This window comes from Palaemon carinicauda, chromosome 22 (genome assembly GCF_036898095.1).
Source record: "Palaemon carinicauda isolate YSFRI2023 chromosome 22, ASM3689809v2, whole genome shotgun sequence".
Lineage (NCBI taxonomy): Eukaryota > Metazoa > Arthropoda > Malacostraca > Decapoda > Palaemonidae > Palaemon > Palaemon carinicauda.
In genome coordinates, this window is record NC_090746.1 from 31,054,474 (window position 1) to 31,078,969 (window position 24,496).

The 24,496-nt window shown below is 43.5% G+C and overlaps 1 protein-coding gene across 1 annotated transcript in view; it reads right to left on the reverse strand.

Annotated features, from left to right (window-relative positions):
* Window positions 1–24,496, reverse strand: part of LOC137616390 (dentin sialophosphoprotein-like) — a 379,565-nt gene that overhangs the window by 103,863 nt on the left and 251,206 nt on the right. The window contains exon 7 of the mRNA XM_068346092.1: window positions 18,211–18,311. Within this exon, the coding sequence (XP_068202193.1) occupies window positions 18,211–18,311 (101 nt within the window). The remainder of the gene's footprint in view (window positions 1–18,210; window positions 18,312–24,496) is intronic.

Genomic DNA, 24,496 nt, shown 5'->3' on the forward strand with positions numbered 1-24,496 from the left:
CTGACCTTCCCTGCAATTGCGATACGTCTTCCAACCTTCCTGGTTCAGGGTGTAACATCCCTGCTCTAGGTTAGGCTTGGGGGGAGTTAGTTCTGTGCCTTGCTCGAAACGGTACCCATGCACCGTTCTCAGCCAGGCTGCCTACCTTAGGCTAGGGAGCGTCCTCCCTTCCTTGGTGGCCGCTTTGGTACAGAACCTCCCCTATGGAAGACCCTTCTTCTTCTCCCCTCCCCACCTATCTCTTGTATGGCCTAGCTTATACTTAGGTTAGCCTATACCCATCTGTCCCCTGTCCTACAACTCCACTTAGGGTGGAGTGATAGGGCTACCTTGAGTCCCTGTGTGCAGCCCGCTCTGGTACATATACCCTTCATAGTGGCCTATGGGGTTAGCCACTGGATGCGTTTTGTCCGCAGGGGTTCTCCCCCCTCTTGGGTGTTCCCTAGCCCTCCCTTGGGCTACACCGGCTCCCGGCCGCCTGCGGCCCCCTGCCACTGGGTGATAGGGCTAGCCCCTATCATGGGTACACCCATTCAGGTGGGATGCCTTGGGGTTCGTGTCCGTACCCCTACATCCCTCCTTCTGTCTCTTTCACTGTCCTGGTGCCGGTCCCTTGCCGCCTCTACTGTCGGCGATACCGACCTCCCCCTTCGTGACACCTTCCTTGCCCCCCGTGGCCGACAGTCCTCCGTGTGCCGGAGGGCTGCCGCCTCCCGTCGGCGTACAGCCGATGGCCTACCCTCATACCTCCTAACTTCGGTCGTCCGTCCATCGGACCGGCCCCCGGCGTGCCAGCATCCATTGCCGGCGGTCCGGTTCTGCTATAGCTCATCCTTGTCCCTGTCACCAAGCCGGCAACCTTTGGCTGCCGGAGCCGCCGCTCCCGCCGGCGTGCCGCCGTTGTACCAGCGGCCGCCATCCTGGCATTACTCCTGACTTCTCTATTTGTCTTCCCTAATGCCAGAAACTCTGCTGGAGCGGCCTCCGGCGTGCCGCCGCATTCCGGAGGCGCCAAGAGACTTGCACCCCTTATCCTAGCTATCAACACATGCTGATAGCCCTACCTTGCAACCAGATGGTTTGACTACATAAATAGATAGGTATTGTCTTACCGTTCTATTAGTAGCCATGCTGTCTTCTTGCATATCACAATTTTCCAGCATGCTGTGTGTATCTTAGCACGGCTGGTTGCCGGAAACCGTTACCCTATGGGGTCTTCTACATCCCCAATTCAATGGTCTGAGTGGTCTCAGTCCCAGATTTATATCCTTGGCACTTCCTACTAGAATTCCCCTTGCCTCCCTGGCAATCTATGAAGAATTCTGCCTTGTGTCCTCGGTCACAAACAAATTGCCTATGGATAAGGTTACGGTAACCAGCCGGGCGGGTTACACGGAGTATGTGTCTATCTACTTCATTTCCCGCTCCACTCTCAAACATCACAATGTTTATATCACTTAAGATTAAGTTAAAAATTAACCTTTTAATATTTAACTTTAGAATATGTCATTAATATGACTTCCCCATTCTCATGTTCTCTTTCTCTTACAGGAGGAGTACGTGAAATGCGACCACGGCTTCTGTGGAGTGAAGCGCCCGCACTTCTACGGGCACACGGCGTGTAGGACCCACGCCCCTTGCGCCAACAAGAAAGGCGAACTGAAGTTTTGGGACCCGCAGAACTGTACAGTCTGCAAGGACCGCCTGGTCGAGGCGTTCAATAATCCTCCCTCAGCGGAGGTTAGGGACGCTTCTCGAGGAAGCTACGCAAGTGGGTGCGTGGCTTCCAAAAGAACGCCACCGGACCATACCTTGCCACCGAAGACTTGAGGGCCTTGCTTTTCCCGAAGGCATCCCCAGACTCTGTGGTCCCCAAGGATCAGATCCCCACCGTCCAGATAACGGTGGAACCTGATGTAGTCATGGCCCAGTCCATGCACGAGTGCCGTCTGGATACCGACAACGCGGAACGTATGTTGGAAGTGTCGGAGAACACGGAGAGGAACCTCATGGCCGAAGAACTGGACTATGAGGAAGACCAAGTGGAATACACTGAGTCGGAGCAGGAGGTCGCTCCACCTTCCACCCCCACACCGACTCCTACACTGACGGACGTATCACTCCCGTCTACCTCCGCTACCCCGGACCCCATCCCATCCGGCGCCCAGGAGATGTTCCGAATGCTCGAAGCTCTCATGGACAAGAAACTCCGTGAGACACACGAATACATCAGGACCATGGGAAGTTCAAAGCAGCCGAAAAGGATTTCGGTTAAGGACCTCCCGGCATGCTCGGACGCCAACCCCTGGAGGTATGCCGAGCACATGCCAATTACAACAGGCAGGATCTTCATCAGTGAGAAGATCGGCTCGATTGTCCTGGAAGAAGTGGAATTCTTCCCGAATTTTGAGGCTTATCCGGACTGTTACGTCCGACTTCGATCCGAACCTGCCTCTAAAGAAGAGACTGAACCGAAGGAGGTGATTGTGTTCATTCTCCCGAAGGCCCAGGCTATGCTGGCCAATACTGTAAAAAGTTGGGGTTTTACCTGCTCAAAACTTCCAGCGCTTAGCAAGAAGCACCCTACCTACGTCGCACCAGACGATGCGACCCTCCCCTTCATGGAAAAGGCCTTCGCTGCGGTACACAAGGCAGTGGAAGAAGGAAAACCTTGCCCTGCACTGGAGGAGTGCAGACCCTTCTCCCTGATTACTCCCCCCGATGTTCGACACTGGAAAGATGTCCAGCATACATTCGTGGTAGGGAAACTAGAACCTGACGTAGCTGGCCGTCAGTTTAACGAAGACCTCCCGAAACTTAATGACCATCTCCTTCGTCGGGAACATGACACGAAGGAAAGGCTCGCCGCATCCATGTCCCTCCAGGTACAGCTCGACGTCATGGCCGGTGACACTAGAGTCCCTGACTACTACATGGTGCTCGCCAAAACAGATTTGGCGACCGTAGTAAAAGACCTGTACAGCTTCATGAAGGCTCGTAGAGCCTGTCGTGAATTCGTGTTCTCCAGTGCCACAGTGAGACACGAACCCCGGAGGCTGATTTCCTCCAACATCTGGGGTAAGCACCTCTTTCCCTCCTCCCTTGTGAAAGAGATCACCGACAAGGCCGCCACGGAGAACAGGAACCTTCTCCACAAGTGGGGCATGTCGAAGAAAAGGAAATCCTCTCAGGACGACGGCCCTCAGCCTAAGAGGAAATCCTCCAAGCCGAAACCCCAGCAACGTCAACAGAGACGACAGTTTCCGGGATCCGCTACTCCCCAAGTGGCAGCTCAGCCACAGCAGACCTTGCAGCTGGTCACCCAACCGGTCTTGTCAAAGTCGCCGGTTTTCACCCCTGCTTTCGAGCAACAGTCAACTACCTTTCATTCCAAAGGTAGAGGCTCAAACAGAGGTGCAGGCAGAGACGCATCTCGCCGTCCCTCCAGAGGCAGAGGAGGAAGGGGAGCTAGCGGCCGAGGCAGTAAACCCTCGGGACACCAGAAGCAATGAAGTGCTTCCGGTGGGAGGAAGACTCCGCCAATTCCAGGATTGTTGGACTTTCGATCCCTGGGCACACAGCATCGTCAAGAAGGGTCTAGGCTGGAGTTGGACTCAACCACCCCTAACCTTCCAGCAATTTTTCCAACAATCAACCCCCCTTCTGGAAGAATATGTCCTAGATCTCTTGAACAAGAAGGTGATAAGGAGGGTAAAGTCAACCAGGTTCCAAGGGAGACTGTTTTGCGTCCCCAAGAAGGACTCCGACAAACTCAGAGTCATTCTAGACTTATCCCCCCTCAACAAGTTCATAGTGAACAACAAGTTCAAGATGCTGACTCTTCAACAGATAAGGACCCTTCTGCCTCAAGGTTCCTACACGGTCTCCATAGACCTGGCGGATGCCTACTGGCACGTTCCAATGAACCACCACGCTTCCTCCTACCTAGGATTTCGACTCCAAAGGAAAAGCTACGCCTTCAGGGCCATGCCCTTCGGCCTCAACGTGGCCCCTCGGATCTTCACAAAGCTGGCAGACGCCATCGTTCAACAGCTTCGCCTCCGAGGCGTCCAGGTGATGGCCTACCTCGACGATTGGCTGGTCTGGGCTCCATCGCCCGAGGATTGTTCAAGATCCTGCAACAAAGTTACCCAGTTCCTAGAACACCTGGGATTCAAGATAAACGCGAAGAAATCTCGCCTCTCTCCAGCTCAGAAGTTCCAATGGTTAGGAATCCAGTGGAACCTTCAGTCACACCGCCTTTCCATCCCCCAGAAGAAAAGGAAGGAAATAGCAGGGTCTGTCAAGCGACTGCTGAAATCCAAACGGATCTCAAGACGTCAGCAGGAAAGAGTTCTAGGCTCTCTACAGTTTGCCTCAGTGACAAACCCAGTGCTACGTGCACAGCTAAAGGATGCCGCGGGAGTCTGGAGACGTTCCGCATCCATCGCTCGAAGAGACCTCAAGAGACGGCTCCCAAACAGACTTCGGCTGCTCCTACAGCCGTGGTCAGAAGCAAAGGCCCTGAAAAGGTCCATCCCTCTTCAACACCCACCTCCATCACTCAACATCCACACGGACGCTTCGCTGGAGGGTTGGGGAGGTCACTCCCACCAAAAACAGGCTCAAGGAACATGGTCTCCCCTATTCAAGACGTTTCACATCAACATCTTGGAGGCCATGGCGGTCCTTCTAACTCTGAAGAAACTCTCCCCGCCTCCCTCGATCCATATTCGTCTGACCCTGGACAACTCGGTGGTAGTTCGATGTCTCAATCGCCAAGGCTCAAGATCGCCCCAGATAAATCAGGTGCTTCTAACAATCTACCGTCTGGCAGAGAAGAAGAAATGGCACCTGTCTGCAGTTCACCTACAAGGATTCCGCAACGTGACGGCGGACGCTCTATCTCGAACAAGCCCGATAGAGTAGGAATGGTCTCTAGACGCAAGATCCTTCTCCTTCATCTCTCACCAAGTCCCAGAACTCCAGATCGATCTCTTCACAACGAGCGACAACAATCAACTTCCTCGATATGTGGCCCCGTACGAGGACCCCAAGGCAGAAGCAGTGGACGCCATGTCACTGGATTGGAACAGATGGTCCAGGATCTACCTGTTCCCTCCCACTAACCTTCTGCTAAAACTCCTCTCCAAACTGAGAACCTTCAAAGGAACAGCGGCCCTAGTGGCTCCCAAGTGGCCCCGGAGCAACTGGTACCCCCTAGTCCTGGAGCTACAACCCACGCTGATCCTTCTCCCAGGCCCAGTTCTCTCCCAGCAAGTACAAAAGTCGACTGTCTTCACTTCATCATCGAAAGTCAGGGACCTTCATCTCATGATTTTCTCTCCCTAGCCGCGAAGAAAAGGTTTGGGATCTCGAAGAAAAGTCTAGACTTCCTCGAGGAATACAAGACCGAATCCACACGACGGCAATACGAATCATCCTGGAGAAAATGGGTCTCATTCGTCAAGGCAAAAAATCCTACGGAAATCACCATCGATTTTTGCATGTCCTTCTTCATTCACCTTCATGGACAGGGCTTAGTAGCCAACACGATTTCTACTTGCAAATCGGCCTTGACTAGACCACTAATGTATGCCTTCCAGATTGATCTGTCCAGCGACATCTTCAATAAACTGCCGAAGGCATGCGCTCGTCTACGCCCAGCACCCCCACCAAAACCTATCTCCTGGTCCCTGGACAAGGTGCTCCATTTTGCCTCCAGCTTGGACAACGATTCGTGTCCTCTCAAGGATCTGACTCAAAAGGTTATATTTCTTTTTGCTCTTGCTTCAGGAGCCCGAGTCAGCGAAATAGTGGCATTATCAAGGGACGAGGGTCACATTCTGTTTACAGACTCAGGAGACCTTACCCTCTTCCCGGATCCGACGTTTCTCGCTAAAAACGAACTACCCACCAAAAGATGGGGCCCTTGGAGAATCTGCCCCCTGAAAGAATATGCCTCTCTATGTCCAGTAGAGAGCCTCAAGGTCTATCTTCGTAGAACTTCTGACTTTGGTGGAGGCCAACTCTTCAAAGGAGAAACATCGGGCAGCGACCTGTCACTGAAACAACTAAGAGCGAAGATCACCTACTTCATTCACAGAGCGGATCCTGACAGTACACCCGCAGGTCATGATCCTAGAAAAGTCGCATCGTCTCTGAATTTCTTTCAGAGTATGGATTTCGAAAGCCTCAAGAGTTTCACAGGCTGGAAATCCTCGCGTGTTTTCTTCAAGCATTACGCAAAACAAGTGCATGAAGTCAAACATTTCGTGGTAGCCGCAGGTAGTGTTATGAAACCTGCACCTAACTCTGCATAGAACAGTGAGTTACTTGGGACTCTAACTCCTCGGGTGCCTATGTTGACCCTCGCGTGATACGTAGTGAATTCAAAGACACTTAGTGTTTTTCATAGACTGTTCTTCTCTCAGGTGAAATGTCATAGTCGTCACATGAGTGCCGTATGCCTAGTGCATGATGTGTTTTTTCTTTTAAAAGACTAATGTTCCTCTGGAACCCGTGCTTTCTAATAATTTGAAATTTTCTTTCAGATTCAAGAGCGAAGTCTTTCATTACTATATACATTATAATTTTATTGTAAATACCTTTACATCCCTTATTGCATTTATTACCATATTCTGCAATTGTGAAATAAAATTTCTATTTTATTTACTTGTGCGTCTCAATCCACTCCTACTTATACTATGAAATACATGGTTGTCATAGTTTCAATATCCTTCCCCTTTTTCCTCTATAAAACAGATGAAGATAATTTGTTCAATCCATATTATATACTCACCCATGCTATGTAATTTTCCTAACTGAATACTTACTTGCACTATACCTTCGAGACCAGACTGTTCTCCTTACAATATACAGTGCCTAACCACCACTTGTCAAGTTTTTTTTGAGAATGTTCCTATACGAATAGCAACCATTTTGTCTTGTCTCCGAGTTCTTCACGTTCTCCCCGCAAGGTGGGTAGCCCTTCAAGAACCACTTTGATCCTCAGCATGGTCCGTTGGGACTTCTCTGCCAAGGGGGGCAGGGAGTTTCAGCCCCACGGTACCTCTATCAAGATTACCATGCTTACTCTATTCAAAGCCCTCGGCACTTACACTAAAAGGGGAAAATCTACCACGATACATTGATTCTCTGGTATTCTTCCATCAGGACGCCATGGCTTGAGCCCAAAAAACGGATTTTGAGCGAAGCGAAAAATCTATTTTTGGGTGAGATAGCCATGGCGTCCTGATGGACCCTCCCTGCTACTTCGTCCAGCCTTTCAGGTCCCACCCTGTCCTGCTGTATCATGGTGATCGGCAAGCAACTGGCTTCAGGATGAGGACGGACGTGACGTCATTTAGCAATGGCGCCCATTTGTTTACGTTTCAAGTACCAAAAGTAGCCACGGACGAGATTAGCTGTGGAACGGCTCCCCAGCTATTCTCTGCTCCTACACATCGAAGTGTTAACTCTATGTGGGGTGCAGATAGCTATGTGGCGCGTTAATACATGCATCCCCTGTTGATTTACGATGTCTTAAAGGGAAACCTTTAGGATACTCGCTCCAGAAGTTAGAATTCTGTGATAACCTGTGGTTAAATTCTCTGGGAATATCTAGTAGTTTATATACCCAAGGAAGCTACCAAAAAGGAACCTTCCATCAGGACGCCATGGCTATCTCACCCAAAAATAGATTTTTCGCTTCGCTCAAAATCCGTTATATATATATATATATATATATATATATATATACAGTACGGTCCTGAATTATGCGTGTTCGAATTATGCGATTCCTCATTTATGCGGTCGCTATTTTTCAAAAATAAATTTTCTGTATCTGCAAGCTGTTCAAAGTCTGCAAGTCATACATTACAAAGTGTATCAAATCTATTGTCTTTTTAAGTATATTGGTAGCCCTAAATACGGTAGTTGATACTAAATGTTACAAAACGATATTAACCTTATATTTTATTAACATGATTTCATAATAAATAGTCAATTTAAGGAAAAAACTCCACATCAACAATGAAATCAACTTTAACTGTGCGAGTCCAGCTGACAAAATGTAAACAGAATTGTGGTTACATTCTCGGCAATCTTCATCTTTCTCTAACCTTCCGATAATTTCAATAATAGTGTTAATGATGGTATAAAGCATTATTTAGTGCAGTATATATAAAAGCTTTATTGTTCCCTTCGGGTGTTCAAGGCTTTCACACGTAGGCTGGGTTTGTTTATCGGCATTGAATAGCCTAAACTTCGGTAACGAGTCAGCAATATTTTGTCATATTTTAAACAGTGTAGATTTACTTTGCAAAGATTTGTTTCGTATAGTACACGATACAATTATAAAAAACCTCTCAACTAACAATAGTCATGTTAATTTCATTCTTAAACTCGGGTTGTTTTATGTGAAGTAAAATTTGATTTCTTACAGAGAGAGAGAGAGAGAGAGAGAGAGAGAGAGAGAGATTTGATGCCAGAAAATCTCTCTCTCTCTCTCTCTCTCTCTCTCTCTCTCTCTCTCTCTCTCTCTCTCTCTCTCTATAAGAAATAAAATTTTACTTCACATATGGCAACCCGAGTTTAAGAATGAAATTAACATGACTATTGTTAGTTGTGGTGATCAATTTCTCGCTTCAGGTGGTACAAGAAACAAAAATAAGGCATTCGATTACAACAGCTGACTCTCTCTCTCTCTCTCTCTCTCTCTCTCTCTCTCTCTCTCTCTCTCTCTCTCTCTCTCTCTCTTACATATAATACTTACATATAGATGAAGAAACTAAAATCGGTTTTCTTGATAAAGTGTCAATTAAATACGAAATGAAAACATTATACCTTGTATACGTCCATTTCAATCGTAGCTTAAAATACGGCATCCGATTTCATCAGCAAACCACTATTTTTTAGGATACATCATTTTATTCTACAAAATTGCTACTATTCAAATAGTTAATTGCACATTAGAAAAACTTGTAGTTTTGTTTTTAAATTTTGGGTGTGTTTTAAAAATCGAGTGTTGTTGACTTCTTTTTGTTTTACTTTTGGCTGTGATCGAGTCAACAGATGTCTAGCTGCAGCTCTCAATAATATGCGCGTACGAATACAGTAACAAAGTATTGTTTATACCATTTCTTAACTTCTTCAAACCATCTATACAGTTGATATTACATAAGCACCAATGTGATATAACCTATCATATTTTTTTTGGTTTTGTATATTTAAAACTCTCTCTCTCTCTCTCTCTCTCTCTGGGCTACTCTTCACTACCTCTCATTTTACCTCTCTCTATCTCACTAACAAATGAAATCTTTGTTGCTTCACAAAGTTTCAGTTATATTGAAAATCAATCATGATTCAATTTTCGTTACTTTCTCCAATCTCACACCACCTCTGTCATATCAAACGTTATAGCGATAACTTAATAAGAACGGCCTAATACCTGCTTCTTCTCTTAATTTTTTTTCTTAGATGGTTTCATAATTGAGAGGGGTACAAGTTGACTTATATTTGAAGTTAGGAAAAGTATTTTGGATATGGAATGGACAATCATCTTTAGTAACAGTTTAGAATTATCGTAAATTATCATTCTGTCATTAGCGGCAGTTTGTTATTGTTGATTAAACGCAAAAGAAAAAAAAATAGCTTTCCCGCTTTGCTACATATGTAGGAATTTATATAGATACGGTAAATATTTGTAATAACATATTTACTAAAAGCTTTTAACATCATTATTTTTCACTTTGATGATGCGTGTACCTTCGTTTGTTTATCATGATCGAAGATGGAGCGTACAGTATCCGAATGGAAGGTTTCCGTTTCAGGCGGCATCATAAAGAAAAACATTACATAAAAGGCATTCATTTCATTTATTTGGAAGTTCTAAGAAAAATTAAGTAGAACATTGATAATAACCAAATCAACATATAATCAATATTTGGTAAGATTGCTGTCGATGCAAAAATTAACCTATACACAGATGTGTAAATGCGTCTGTTTCTTCGTTATGATCAGAGATAAATGTAAACAAAACATTGGTTGTCGTTTTTTATTGTGCTATTGTGCTTTTTGGCGTGTTTGGGAAACGCATGATATAAAATCGCCTTTATTTTGATAATTCTGGATTTTCAATGATACAACAAAAGCTAGTCTATAGAGTGATGGTTTTGCTATTCACCAGTTCTTATACAATAGATATGACAAAAATCAAAATTTGTCTGTATTTTGGGTTGTGTTATAACGGGAAATATACGGTGTTTACACCCACCCTGGTTGTAATTTTAACCTTTTTTCAAGTTATTAGAACTTTAAAGTATTTTAAATGTTTGATTTATTTACAGGAACAATTTAATAATTATAAAAAAATACAGTATACTGTAGTATATAGAAAGTATTGGAAATGGGTAGGTAACACATCTGAATAGGCAAGTTGCTGGTTGCCATGGGGCCAATGGAATTATTTCTGTTAGCTGTGTTTTTCAAAATATGCGATTTTCCATTTATATGAGGTCAGTGATCGACCAAATTCTCGCATAATTTGGGACCATACTGTATATATATAATATATATATATATATATATATATATATATATATATATATATATATACACATATACACACACATATATATATATATATATATATATATATATATATATATATATATATATATATTTATATAAATATATATATATAATATATATATATATATATATATATATATATATATATATATATATATATATATATATATATGTATATTTATACAAAATTTATTTATATAAATATACTGTATATATATATATATATATATATATATATATATATATATATATATATATATTTAAATATATATGTAAACATATATATACATATATATACATATATATATATATATATATATATATATATATATATATATATAAATATATATTTAAATATATATTTAAATATATATGTAAACATATATATATTTATATATATACAGTATATATATATATATATATATATATATATATATATATATATAAATATATGTTTACATATATATCTATATATATGTATATATATATATATATATATATATATATATATATATATATATTTATATAAATATATTTATATAAATGTACATATATATATATATATATATATATATATATATATATATATATATATATATATATATATATATATATTTATATATATATATATATATATATATATATTTATATAAATATATTTATATAAATGTACATATATATATATATATATATATATATATATATATATATATATATATTTATTTATACATATATTTTGCTCTGTATCTTTTCAGTTATTTGCTAGCATTTGTATTCAGGCTTAATAGTTTTCAGATCACTATTAAAACACTTTCCAAAGAGATAAGTCTTTAGGTTTTTCTTGAAAGTTGCTACCGTCTAAGTCAGGCAAAGCCTGCCAGGGAAATGAACTGGAATGTAAATAATTTTTTATTCCTCGCTCATTTCCGTTTGCTAACCAAACCACTCGAAGTGGGTAGGTGGAGGAAAAAAATGATGGTGGTTCGTTCAAAAACGAAAGGATCGGGGCTGGTGAAACCCGACTAGCTGATATAGTAATCAGCCAGGAGAGTAGAGTGACGTAACAAGTCACATCTTTGGAAGACCCATCCCGAAGAGGGGGGAGGTCGACCATGTTTTCAGAAACCTCTGGATCGCGGAAACCAAGAGATTCGGATGAGAACCTAGGGGTTCAGAATCTATTTGTGAATACCTTTCTCACGACCTTAAGGAATGTTGTGCCGAGAACCCACAGGAACTCTGTTGCTGATTCCTGACGGAATTTTCAGGAATCGTGTTACGTGACCAGGACCCAAAGGAACTGTGTAATAGTTACCTGTAGAGATTCGTAAACCCTTAGGCAGCAGGCATCTCTCTGTCATCAGAGTAAAACTCTTGATGACGATGGGCACGCGCAAACAATTCACGGAATGAGAGTTCGAAAACTCTGACATAAGAGTAAAACTCTTGTGCACCCATGAACACTTCGCGCAACGAGAGTTCGAACAACCCTGTCATAAGAAATATTCCCGCACTTCAACTGATTGCGTGCACCTAGTTGTTCGTGCGAGCCAATATGGTCCTGTACGCCACATATCCATTCTAACGGCAGTACAGTACTTGAAGATGGCGACTTAGTCCGTTCGTCAACACGTTCATTTTCCCTTGAACAAATTGAGGGATCAGCGTAACCTGACCAAGTGTAACCACTTTTCCAGAGGAGTCAACGCTCGCGTAAATACTTGCGGTGCTGTCGAGAGGCCGAAGCAAAGAGCTCGAAACTGGTAGTTTTTGCCCATGAACACAAACCGAAGGTATTTCCTGGAGTCCTGGTGAATTAGAATGTAGAAGTATGTGTTCTGCATATCCAGGAATACCATCCAGTCCCCTTGATGAAGGGATTCCAACACTGAACGAGTCGTTTCCATATTGAATTTGGTCTCCAGGGCTCTGCCCCTCTGCGACTCCATTCCTCCCAAAAAAGGCTTAATCTGCCCCATATCGGAGCATGAAGGATTGAAGAATCACTTGGATGATTTCGTGTCGGGTTTGGTCGAGGAGTTGGTTGGGTGTCGTAAATTCGATCGAGGCCTGACGCACGGTCTAGACCTACCCCCTCGAAAGGGTGATTCCGAGGCGGTAGTCGTCACAGTCGAGAGTTTAATCCGCTTAGAAGACTGGGCAAGCAACTCATTAGTAGACTTCTTTTCCATTGCCGACAGAATCTTAGCCATTATTTCTTCGGGAAACAGATGACCCTTGTCGAGAGGAAAAAACATAAGTGCGGACTTCTGAGACGAAGAGACTCCTTTCGAAACAAAAGAACACCAGAGTGTCTTTTCTTGAGAGTCCCGAATGCAAAGAGAGAGGCCAGCTCATCGCAACCATCCAGAACTGATTTGTCGGCACATGACAATACCCCAAGCCAGTCCGATGCCAGGTCTTCCTGAAGAGTAGGGCAATCCTCTATTTTCGTAGTGAGGTCTCCAATCGTCCAGTCCAAGAAACTCGTAATTTTTAAAATCTTTAAAATATTCTTTACCAAATGGTCCAACTCGGGCGATGTAAAGAATATTTTAGCTGCTGCAAACACGGACCTTCTAGTTGCATCCACCAAGCCAGAGAAGTCCCCCAGGGAGGAGGCAGAAACTCCCATAGGTTCCTGGTTCCTTATTGCTCACTCTGCAAAATAAGTTTGCAGGCACTATATCACTTTATAGATAGGTGTAAAGCTTCTAAGCTTATTCTTATTATTGTTATTAAGTTTAGTTACTGTAGAACCTATACCTCTTCTTAATAAGATTCGACAGAGGATAGGCGAAAGTTGCTTTCCCGAGTTCTCTCTTGACCTTCAACCAATCCTTTATATCACGAAGTGAATGTTTAGCAGCCTTGGAAAGAACGAGCTTCAGGAGCAGAGGATCGAAATTCTTCCTTCTCATCAGGAAGATGGAAGCAGATGGGAGCAGCTGCTACGAGGTAATCCGGGTACATGTCGAGAAGGTAGCGTAAAAATTTCGAATAACATGAGACAGGGATAGAGTCCCCTTCCAAGTCCTCCTCGTCATCCGAAGATATGGACGACAGAGACGGTTCTTGATTCGACTCATTATTCTTCGTACATTGTTTGTTTTCTTTCATCCAGCTCATCAGCTCTTGCAATTGTCGACGTAACGGAATTAAATTCTCGTCTTCTTGAGTTGAAGTCGACTTAACTGGGGTCGTGGATTTCGACACGATCGCCACCGGAGGTCTCGCGCCAGTCGAATTATCTGTCGCATGCCAAGTCGAAGAAAAAGTTTTGACAACTTGATGAGTCGAAGATCTCGACGAACTCAGAATTGGTCGCTTCACAACCGAGTCGAAGGCAGCTGTCGCTGTCCTAAGAATACAAGGTGAAGTCCATGTAGCTACGCTACACGACGGGTGAGAGATATCTATTTCTCTGTACCCCTTCACAGGGGGCGGAGATAGCGCCTCTTCAGTCAAACGTCTCTTCAACGGACGTGAGACTGAAGAATCACGCCACTTACGATGTTTAACCGGCGACGAATCACTCGACTCTGTCGATAACTGATAACCTAACTACACTTCTTTCCAATGGTGTTTAGTCGAATCCTGCTGTTGCACCACAGGATCGACGGAGGAAGTGACTGTCTGTGGGCAAACCCCGATAGTCTCCCTTGGACCTCCGGTATGTTTTCTCCCCAAGGCGGGGGAGCGGGACAGTGACCTTCGTCTAGGAGAACTATCGGGACAAACAGCCACCCCCTTAGATAGCCCTGCACTGACACTTTTCACTTTACTAGATGTCTTTCCTATGAAAGACTTTACAGATAAACCTAACTGCATCACTGTATTAGCTAATACATCAAATTTCTTTTCAAATTAAACTCGAGGCTGGCAATGGTGTCGGGAGAAACTCTACGGGAAGTTGGCAAAGGAGTTACAGGAGCAGGAGTAGGAGGACTCAAGATCGAAGACATAATAAGAGGAGAAGGAAGGAATAGGAGCAGGAGCTTCGATAGAAGAAGCCGAAGAAGCTAAACTAGTCTTACTTTCAGCTCTGAGAGCTGCCTTCCTCTTCCTATCCTTAATTATCTTCCCCCAGTGAGAAACAAAAACTTTCCACTGTTGTTCACTCCGATCCTTGCATTCATCACAAGAAGATTCTCTAGAGCACTCACAACCCCTACACTTAATTCACTTAGTGTGCGAATCATAAATTAATTTAACTAACCTGGTTGCCAGTTAAGTCTTCTTTTTTTTTCCCCAGGCCAAAAGACCTCAATTTGGCCTTTTTTTAAAAATTGGTTGGCCGTTAGCAATATGAATAAAGGCGAGTCGAATAATACTGTATATTTTTCTACTAATGGGTTGGCCATTTAAAGCTTCTGTTGATTAGAATTAGGCCTTTCCTTTAGAAAATCTGGCAACTCTGTACCGGCGCAAAACCCAACTACTGAAGGACTAGAGTCCGACATGATGGTATGACCATAAAATTGTAGAAAAGAAAATTCAGCTTTAATCCTACAACACGGAGTTTGAATACTTCACCGATATTGGAGAGATAATGCTTCCCAACAAATGAAGAAAAATGTCTGCACCGACCACCGATGTTCACCAGAAACCGGCAGAGAACGAATTAATGTTACCTGGACAGTTGTACCTGTAGTTCCCTCAAGTGGAGGGAGATGACGTCACCTACATCAGCGATGGCGGCGCCACTGCGGTAGTTTTTAATCTATTGTCTGCTGTCGTAGGGAACCTACAGCTATATAATTGTTCGGTAAGACACTGCAATAAAATGGTTGTCTGTTAAAGAAGGTGATGAATGCAAGAGTTGATGAGAGAAGTACAAGAGGAAGGCCAAGGTTTGGGTGGATGGATGGAGTGAAGAAAGCTCTGGGTGACAGGAGGATAGATGTGAGAGAGGCAAGAGAGCGTGCTAGAAATAGGAATAAATGGCGAGCATTGTGACGCAGTTCTGGTAGGCCCTGCTGCTTCTTCCGGTGCCTTGGATGACTGTGGAGGTAGCAGCAGTAGGGGATTCAGAGGTATGAAGCTTCATCTGTGGTGGATGGCGGGGGAGGGTGGGCTGTGTCACCCTAGCAGTGCTGGCCGAACTCGGTTGGGTCCCTTGTCAGGCTGGGAGGAATGTAGAGAGGAGAGGTCCCCTTTTTTGTTTCATTTGTTTGATGTCAGCTACCCCCTAAAATTGGGGGAAGTGCCTTGGTACATGTATGTATGTCACTTGACAGGTATTACAAAGAAAGACGGCCTTCCTTCCCCAATCATCAAATAATTGTGGGTTGCATGTTTATGGCCAATATGCTGTTTAGTTAAAATGATGTTATCCCTCCTACTTGTAGAATTATAAGCTGACCATTTATACACTGAAGGGTGGATTTGTTTCAATTTTGTATTGGTGGTCAGTTCAGACCATCAAGTCTGCCACTTATTCTTACAGTAAAAATGTATCTTACTTTTAAGCAGCTTCCTTGGCTGCCTTACCTACTTGTTCATTCCCAACGTGGGCAAGGACCCAGCAGAAGTGAATACTGATATTATTCCTAGACTGCAGAAATACTAACCAGTCCTGCACCTCTTATACTAGATGATGGGCTAGCATAATTTAATTAATTGCGAGTAAAACACTATTGGAATCCGCAAAAATTGTATAAAAACTATTTTGAATTCCATTTTCAAAAAAGTCGGACTGCTAGAATTATTGCATACAGCTCAGCAATAAATACTAAACATAAGGATGGAAGTGTCTTTCTTATAACAGCAAGCTCGCAAGAGCTTGGTCTTACGTGGCGCAGAGCGCTATGCTGTGCCCTTTGGACACGACGACAAGGGAAAGGAAATGAATGCAAATACCTCTGAATGCAAACCATGATCGTCCTGCTCCGAAAGACTAGAGTAAAGTATGGAATAATCCATTGAATTTTGATGGGAACCAGGAGGGGCAGGGACAACTCGGAGGAAGGCCGTCTCTCACGTGGGCGGGAAGTACGGTCAACTCCTTTTGCACCTTGCAGCAAATCTCCTTCCGGGCAAGGAGATGGCTGCAAAAGAGCCGGTGAAGAGGATCTTTCTCTTGTAAGGGATGATTTCCCAACACTTGGCAAGGATGAGTTTTTCTTGTAAGAACAAGCTTGTGAGAGCTTGGTCTTGCATGGCGAGGAGAGCTATGCTGTGCCCTATGGACACGACGACATGGGAGAGGATATGAAGGCGAATGCCTCCCACCATGATCGTCCTGTTCTGAAAAGGTGTGCTACAAAAGACTAGAGCAAGGCATGGAATAATCCATCAAATTTTGATGGGAACCCTGAGGGGTGGGGACCACTCAAAAGAAGGCCGTCTCTCACGCAGGTGTGAAGGATGATCAACTCCTTGTGCATCTGGCAGTAAATCTCCTGCCGAGCAAGGTGAAGGGGATCTTTTCCTTGTAAGGGATGATTGCCCAACACTTGGTAAGGATGAGGTTCTTGTAAGGGAAGTTTCAACACCCAGAGGCAGACCTCTGGACAGCTCACTTTCTCTCTCCTACGGCTGAGCGAATTCAGCCAGAAAATCAATTCCATGAACTCCCCTTGGGACATAGCCAAAGCTAAACCCTGGGATTTCCCCTAAGTGGTCAACCAACAAGTCACTCTGGGAGTGCTTATTATCAACTGCTCACACCTGCCCAACTGCCCAATGAAGCAGAGCGAATGTTGGGGCAAGCAGAAGCTAAAGTCAAGACAGTTGAGTGCGTACAAGACTTTCGGTCTACAACCTACGGAGAATCATGGGGGAAGATCGTAATCAACTCCTGGGGAGGACATCTGCTCCCGATACTCACCCAACCGCAAGACCTCTTATAAGCTTTCCTTAAACGGAGAACACATGAGCCCCAAGGCGGGGAAGCAACGGAAGCCAAGGACACGTAAGGTTGTTCTGGAGTTACACAAGTGCCACTCATACTCGTCCACACCCCGGGGGAGGACGAACGAGCAGAGACATCAAGGGTAGGTCGAGTCGATGGAGATTGATGGCGAGGTTTCTTCCCCTTCGAGGCTGATGTTGAAGGAGAAGGATCCCTCTTTGCCTTCTACGCCCTACTAAACCTTACCCTCTGGGAGGGTGACCACTCCCGACACACCTGGCAAAGAGATACCTGCGTGCAGGAGTAACCCCTACACGCAGGGTAGAGACTGTGAGGATCCATCTCCTCGGTCAAAATAAAGGTGCTGCAATGGCACCCCTCAATCCTGGGATAAACCTGCACATTAAGGGATCTCAAGAACAGTCACACCTGAATGAGAAAAAAAATATCATAAGTAAATTTCTTTGTTATTTGGACAGTTCAATAGGAAAATATTTATTTGGTTTTAGTGGAGGAGTAAACCAATTGTCTGTACTCCACAGAGCCGAAATAAGAAGTCACGACTGTTTACTACTGCTGGTGTAAGTGAGGTGATGGGTCTAACTCCCCCTTACTAGCGAAAGAGTAATTACACCTCGCAAATGTTTAACAACTGGTTTTCAGCTAGCAACGAAATAATACTCCTATGTAAAGAGTGTAAGATTTGTCTATAGTGCCAGAACAAAAATAAATATGTAAGAGAGGCTACAAGGAATACTTACGTATGCTCTGCATCAATATCATTATCTCCTTCAATGAAATATTTCAAGTGTCCAAACTGTGTGACTGGTGCTCTTGTGTCCTCCAACTCTCCAGATGAAATCTGTAAGGAATTAATGGAGATTAAATCACTAAGTGTTAATGCAATTGGTTAACATAACAATTTAGATTTAAGGAAAATAAAATTTATTAATAAAGTCCATAACACACTTAAAACCTTCCCAATGAATATTCATTGTCAAAGACAAGAACATATTTTGATAACGAAAATTATTATTGTGATATTTACCTGTGAGTCACATTGCTAATAATCTTGAAGAGCAAGCTTCTCAACTTTAAATATATGAACAAATATTTTCTTTCCCCCCTATATCCAACCTCTTTGGGTGGCTGGTCAGCACCTGATCTTCCACAACCAGTGCTTCCTATTATTGAAATCATGGGAACCTCTATGGTTTCTTCAAATCTCTTTGAATCACTGAAACTAGGAAGGAGGGCAGGAAATATATGACTTGCAGGCAGGAATCAAATTAATCCATTTATTGATAAATTCTGTTTATTTTGATGAAATATCTATGAGTCCCATTACCAACTACCACATGCCTTGGAAATGATGAAAAGTGATAAAAATATTAACTAATTTTAAAATATAAATTCATTATTCTAATATACTGATACATCTCATCTTATAAATTCTAATAACATTCCACGACGGCCTAATCTGGAAATTATTAAAGATATCTTTTCATTTTTGGAACATTCACAAAGAAAAGCCCTTTCTCAAGCACACTGCTAAGCCAACCAGTTTTGAGCTATGTCTCTCCTATTACAAATTCAAAACTCCAAACCGACCTTGGAGTTTTCAAAAACAAACGGAGAAAAAAATTATTAAAAAAGTAAAATATAAACATAGAACATAAACTACTTGAATCAACACATCCCTTAAAGGTTGCTCATGAATTGCAGAGGCAAGGGACAGTAACAATGACCTAGCTAGTGGGACAATGCTCTAGAGGCTGACCATACATCCATCTGATTAGCACTCAAGCCCCTCTCCAACCAAACTAGGACCAGAGAGGGCCAGGAAATGGCTGCTGATGACTCATAAAGTAGACCTGTAGGCTCCCCCAAATACCCCATCCTTACCTCACAAGGATGGTGAGGTTCCAGACACTACAAGAAACTATCTAGTTTGAGTGGGACTCAATCATCCCTCCAGCAGAACGCCAGGCATGGACGTTTCCAACTGGACACCATAACCCCCAACTGAAACTATATGGCCTAGAGCCCGATAAAGGAAAAACAAATTTTTGAGAGGTAATGTGTGGTGCTCAAAGACTTTCCTATAAAGGACAGAACAAGAAAATTCAATGCAACATGATATACCAAAGAAATATTGTCTTTTCAGTCCCAAGGCCAGTGTATCAATGTGCAAGGCATGAACTTGATGTGTATATGAGAGACCCACATGTCCAGGCTCTATGGATCTCATCACCTAAATTCAATGCTGAATTTAGGTGCTAGCTTAAAACAAGTTACCAATAATAATACTGAAGAAAAGGCTTAGCTGGGCATTTATTTACGTCCGACAACCCTTTCTTCGGCCCAGAAGTATGTCTCAGTTATGCCCCACTTCCTTCCACGAGTAGGATTATTGTAGTTTATTGGAAATGTCCTTGCTTGGCAATCTACTGGTCTAGGGTTTGAGACTTTCTCAGGCTCGATAATTTCTTGCAGTGTCTGCAACCTCACCATCCTTGTGAGCTAATGATGGATAGTATGCGCTAAACTGTAAGTCTACCTACAATCATCAGCAGCCATTGCCTGGCCCTTTCTGATCCTAGCTTGGGTGGAGAGGGGGCTTGGGGGCTGATCATACCTATATACAGGTAGTCGTCAACTTACGACCAAGATAGGGACGGGAGACGCGTTTTAACACGATCTAGATATATGTCAAACTTAAAAAATGGATTTTCATTACAAAATGAAATTTTATTGCATACTTACCGAACAATTATACAGCTGTAGGTTCCCTACGAACGGCAGACAATAGACTAAAAACTACCGCGGTGGCGCCACCATCGCTGATGTAGGTGACGTCATCTCCCTCCACTCGAGGGCGCTACAGGTACAACTGTCCAGGTAACATCAATTCATTCTGCCCAGCCATCCACTAGTGGGGAGGAGGGAGGGCTTTAATTAATAATTGTTCGGTAAGTATGCAATAAAATTCAATTTTATAATGAAAATCCATTTTTATTGCAGTGTCTTACCGAACAATTATACAGTACAGCTGATTACCCATTGCAAGGATGGGGGGCTGTGGATGTAAGATTTACTTCAACAATAACATATGATTATTGAAAATAAAGTATACCCAAAAGCACTGTTAGTGCCTATTGCACCTTATCTTTTAAGAGAGCTACTGCAGGAGAATACTGCCTCTGGTCGGTGCTCATCTTACATAGTAGAAGGCTTGGAATATGACCAATGGGTGCCTCTACATGGAGTGGAAGATCCTCGTAGATACGAAGATACAAGAAAATATCACCCTTGCCTTGGGCTAAGACCAGAAATAACTAACAAGAAAAAACTGTCACCTACACCGAAATGAAAACCTTTACCCACCAAAACTAATACTAAAATGATTGGTGAGTACTCCAGGTACATTGTACCCCCATACTTCCCTTCAACTCGCCAACCTTGGTACAAGGCGAAACATAGGCTAACAGAGGGAGCAACCCCCTCTGTCGTTCCTCCCAACACCATGCCAGCTACCGAAAGTGGACCGAGAAACTTACAATCTTCAAACACTGTTTCGATTTTTTTCAAATAATGCGTAGCAAACACATATTTAGACCTCCCAAAGGGTACTTTGCAGGATAGCGGATGGCGACAAGTTGTGACAAAAAGCGAGAGAAGGCGCTACCGCTCGAACTTTGTGCGTTTTCACTCCTAGTAAAGAAAACACTGCGTCATTAGCTTGAGAATGTGCTTCTACAATTAGCTCTCTCAGAAAACTCTGTTCTGCGGAGATATCTTAATGCCCACACGGGACATAAGAGTCGTTCTTCTTCTTCCTGGCCTATCAAGTCTGTCAGGATTTCCAGAACAAATTTTCGTGGCCAGGGAATAGAAAAGTTGCGCGAATAATGTTTGTGCGACGAATCGCAACATTAATTACTTTTACTTTTAATTTTAGGGGTTTATTTTTCGCCCTCCATAGGACACTAAAGTCTGTTCAGGCAGGCCTTGATGTGTGAAAATAATTTCTTTCCGGTTTATATTTTGCTTTGTATCTTTTCAGTTATTTGCTAGCATTTATTTCAGGCTTAATAGTTTTCTGATCACTATTATAACACTTTCCAAAGACTTAAGTCTTCAGGTTTTTCTTGAAAGCTGCCATATTGCCAAAAAGAATTTTGATCGTTGACTAACTGTAATATTTTCTTGATTGAGAGCGAACATGTTCTCAAACAAAATATACAGTTATAGAGGCGATCATTTCACCTTTGGTTTACCCCTCCTCTTTATGTGAGGAGCTAGCCAGTGTTCATTACAGTACACAGAAACGGATGTCTGGTTACTGTGGACGGAGTTAGAAACATTCGTAAATGTAATGAAAAGTTGCCCACGCCTATTGTTCTTTTAACGTCAGCTAACAACGTTCCTTCGAGACTAATTGTTCGAAACAATAACCCTGTAAGGATAGAATAAAAAGGTCTCGGAAGCCTATCGTGTAAAAAGCAAGTCGTTATACCCAGGGTACAAAGACGGGGGATGCTGCCTCCATCAAACGGTAGACCCGAGTTTAAGACAATAACCTCAGGGTTTTGTCTTGGCTAGAGCGCATGCTCCAGGACGGCCTACGGCCTTCACGAAGTTTAAACAACACCCATTGAAGTTCTGTAAGAACTTCTCCGGAACATTCTCCAGAAAAGGGTGAAGTTTTGGTATGTGGGAGTTTGCTTCAAGAATACCAAACATAATTGCCATCGACCACTTACCTGAAGGGGTTGCCATCGAACGCTTTCTCGGTAGTGAGAAAAACTACTGTCTAAATCAGGCAAGGCCTGCCAGGGAAATGAACTGGAATGTAAATAATTTTTTATTCCTTGTTCATTTCCGTCTGCTAACCAAACCACTCGAAGTGGGAAGGTGGAGGAAAAATTACGGTGGTTCATTCGAAAACGAAAGGTTCGGTGCTGGCGAATCCAAACTAGCTGATATAGTAATCAGCTGGGAGTGTAGAGTGACGTAACAGGTCACACCTTTGGAAGACCCATCCCGTACAGGGGGGAGGTCGACCATAGAGTTTTCAGAAACCTCTGGATCGCGGAAACCGAGAGATTCGGATGAGAACCTAGGGGTTCAGAATCTATTTGTGAATACCTTTCTCACGACCTTAAGCAAAGTTGAGCCGAGAACCCACAAGAAGTCTGTCGCTGATTCCTGACGGAATTTTCAGGAATCGTGTTACGTGACCAGGACCCAAAGGAACTGTGTCATAGTTACCTGCAGAGATTTGTAAACCCTTAGGCAGCAGGCATCCCTCTGTCATCATAGTAGAACTCTTGATGACGATGGACGCGCGCGAACAATTCACGGGATGAGAGTTCGAAAACTCTGTCATAAGAGTAAAACGCTTGTGCACTCATGAACACTTCGCGCAATGAGAGTTCCAAATCCTCTACCATAGGAGTAGTTCGTGCACTTCAACTGATTGCGTGCGCCTAGTTGTTCGTGCGCACCAATATGGTCCTGCGCGCCACATATCCATTCTAATGGCAGTACTTGAAGAAGGCGACTTAGTCCGTCAGCCAACACGTTCATTTTCCCTTGTACAAATCGAGGGATCAGCGTAACCTGACCAGATGTAACCAGTTTCCCAGAGGAGTCAACGCTCGCGTAAATACTTGCGGTGCTGTCGAGAGGCCGAAGCAAAGAGCTTGAAACTGGTAGGTCTTGCCCATGAAAACAAACCAAAGGTATTTCCTGTATCCTGGTGAATTATAATGTAGAAGTATGCTTCCTGCATATCCAGGGATACCATCCAGTCCCCTTGACGAAGAGATTCCAACACTGAACGAGTCGTTTCCATATTGAATTTGGTCTTCTGGACGAACAAATTCAGTGCGTTTACATCCAGTACAGGCCTCCAGCCCGCTGATGACTTGGGGACTACGAACAGACGGTTGTAAACCTACGGGGATGGTCTGTCGTTTATCTCCTCTATGACAGCCTTCTGCACGAGAATCTCTTTCTCGGGTTAAGGTTACAAACTTCTCCGAGCCTGAAGAGCAGGCGGGCAATGTGATGGGAACATTGGATAGAGGCGGAGTGTCTTTGAAAGGAATGGAGTACCCGAACCGGAGAATTTGGGTCACCCAGGCCTTTGCCCCTCTACGACTCCATTCCTCCCAAAAAAGGCTTAACCTGCCCCCTACTGGGGCATGAAGAATTGAAGAATCACTTGGATGATTTCGTGTCAGGTTTGGTCGAGGACTTGGTTGGGTGTCGTAAATTAAATCGAAGCCTGACGAACGGTCTAGACCTACCCCCTCAAAAGGGTTTCTTCTACAAAGGTGATACCGAGGTGGTAGTCGCCACAGTCAAGGGTTTAACCAGCTTAGAAGACTGTGCAAGCAAGTCATTAGTAGACAACTTCTCTAGTGCGCAAAGAATCTTGGTCACTATTTCTTCTGGAAACAGATGATCCTTGTCAAGTGGAGAAAACAAAAGGGAGGACTTCTGAGATGAAGCGACTTCTTTCGAAACAAACGAACACCAGAGCTGTCTTTTCTTGAGAGCCCCGAATGCAAAGAGAGAGGCTAGTTCATCACAACCATCCAGAACTGATTTGTCGGCACATGAAAAAACCCCAAGGCAGTCCGATGCCAGGTCTTCCTGAAGAGTAGAGCAATCCTCTATTTTCGTAGTGAGAGCTCCGATCGTCCAGTCCAAGAAACTCACAATTTCTAAAATCTTGAAAATATTCTTTACCAAATGGTCCAACACAGGCGGTGTACAGAATATTTTAGCTGCTGCAAATGCGGATTGCCTATTTGCATCCACCAAGCCAGAGAAGTCCCCCAGAGAGGAGGTAGACACTCCCATAGAAGGGGCTTCCCCAGTTACGTAGAACCTATACCTTTTCTTAATAAGTTTCGATGGAGGATAGGCGAAAGTTGCTTTCCCAAGATCTCTCTTGACCTTCAACCAATCTTCTATATCACGAAGCGAATATTTAGCAGCCTTGGAAAGAATGAGCTTTGGGAGAAGAGGATC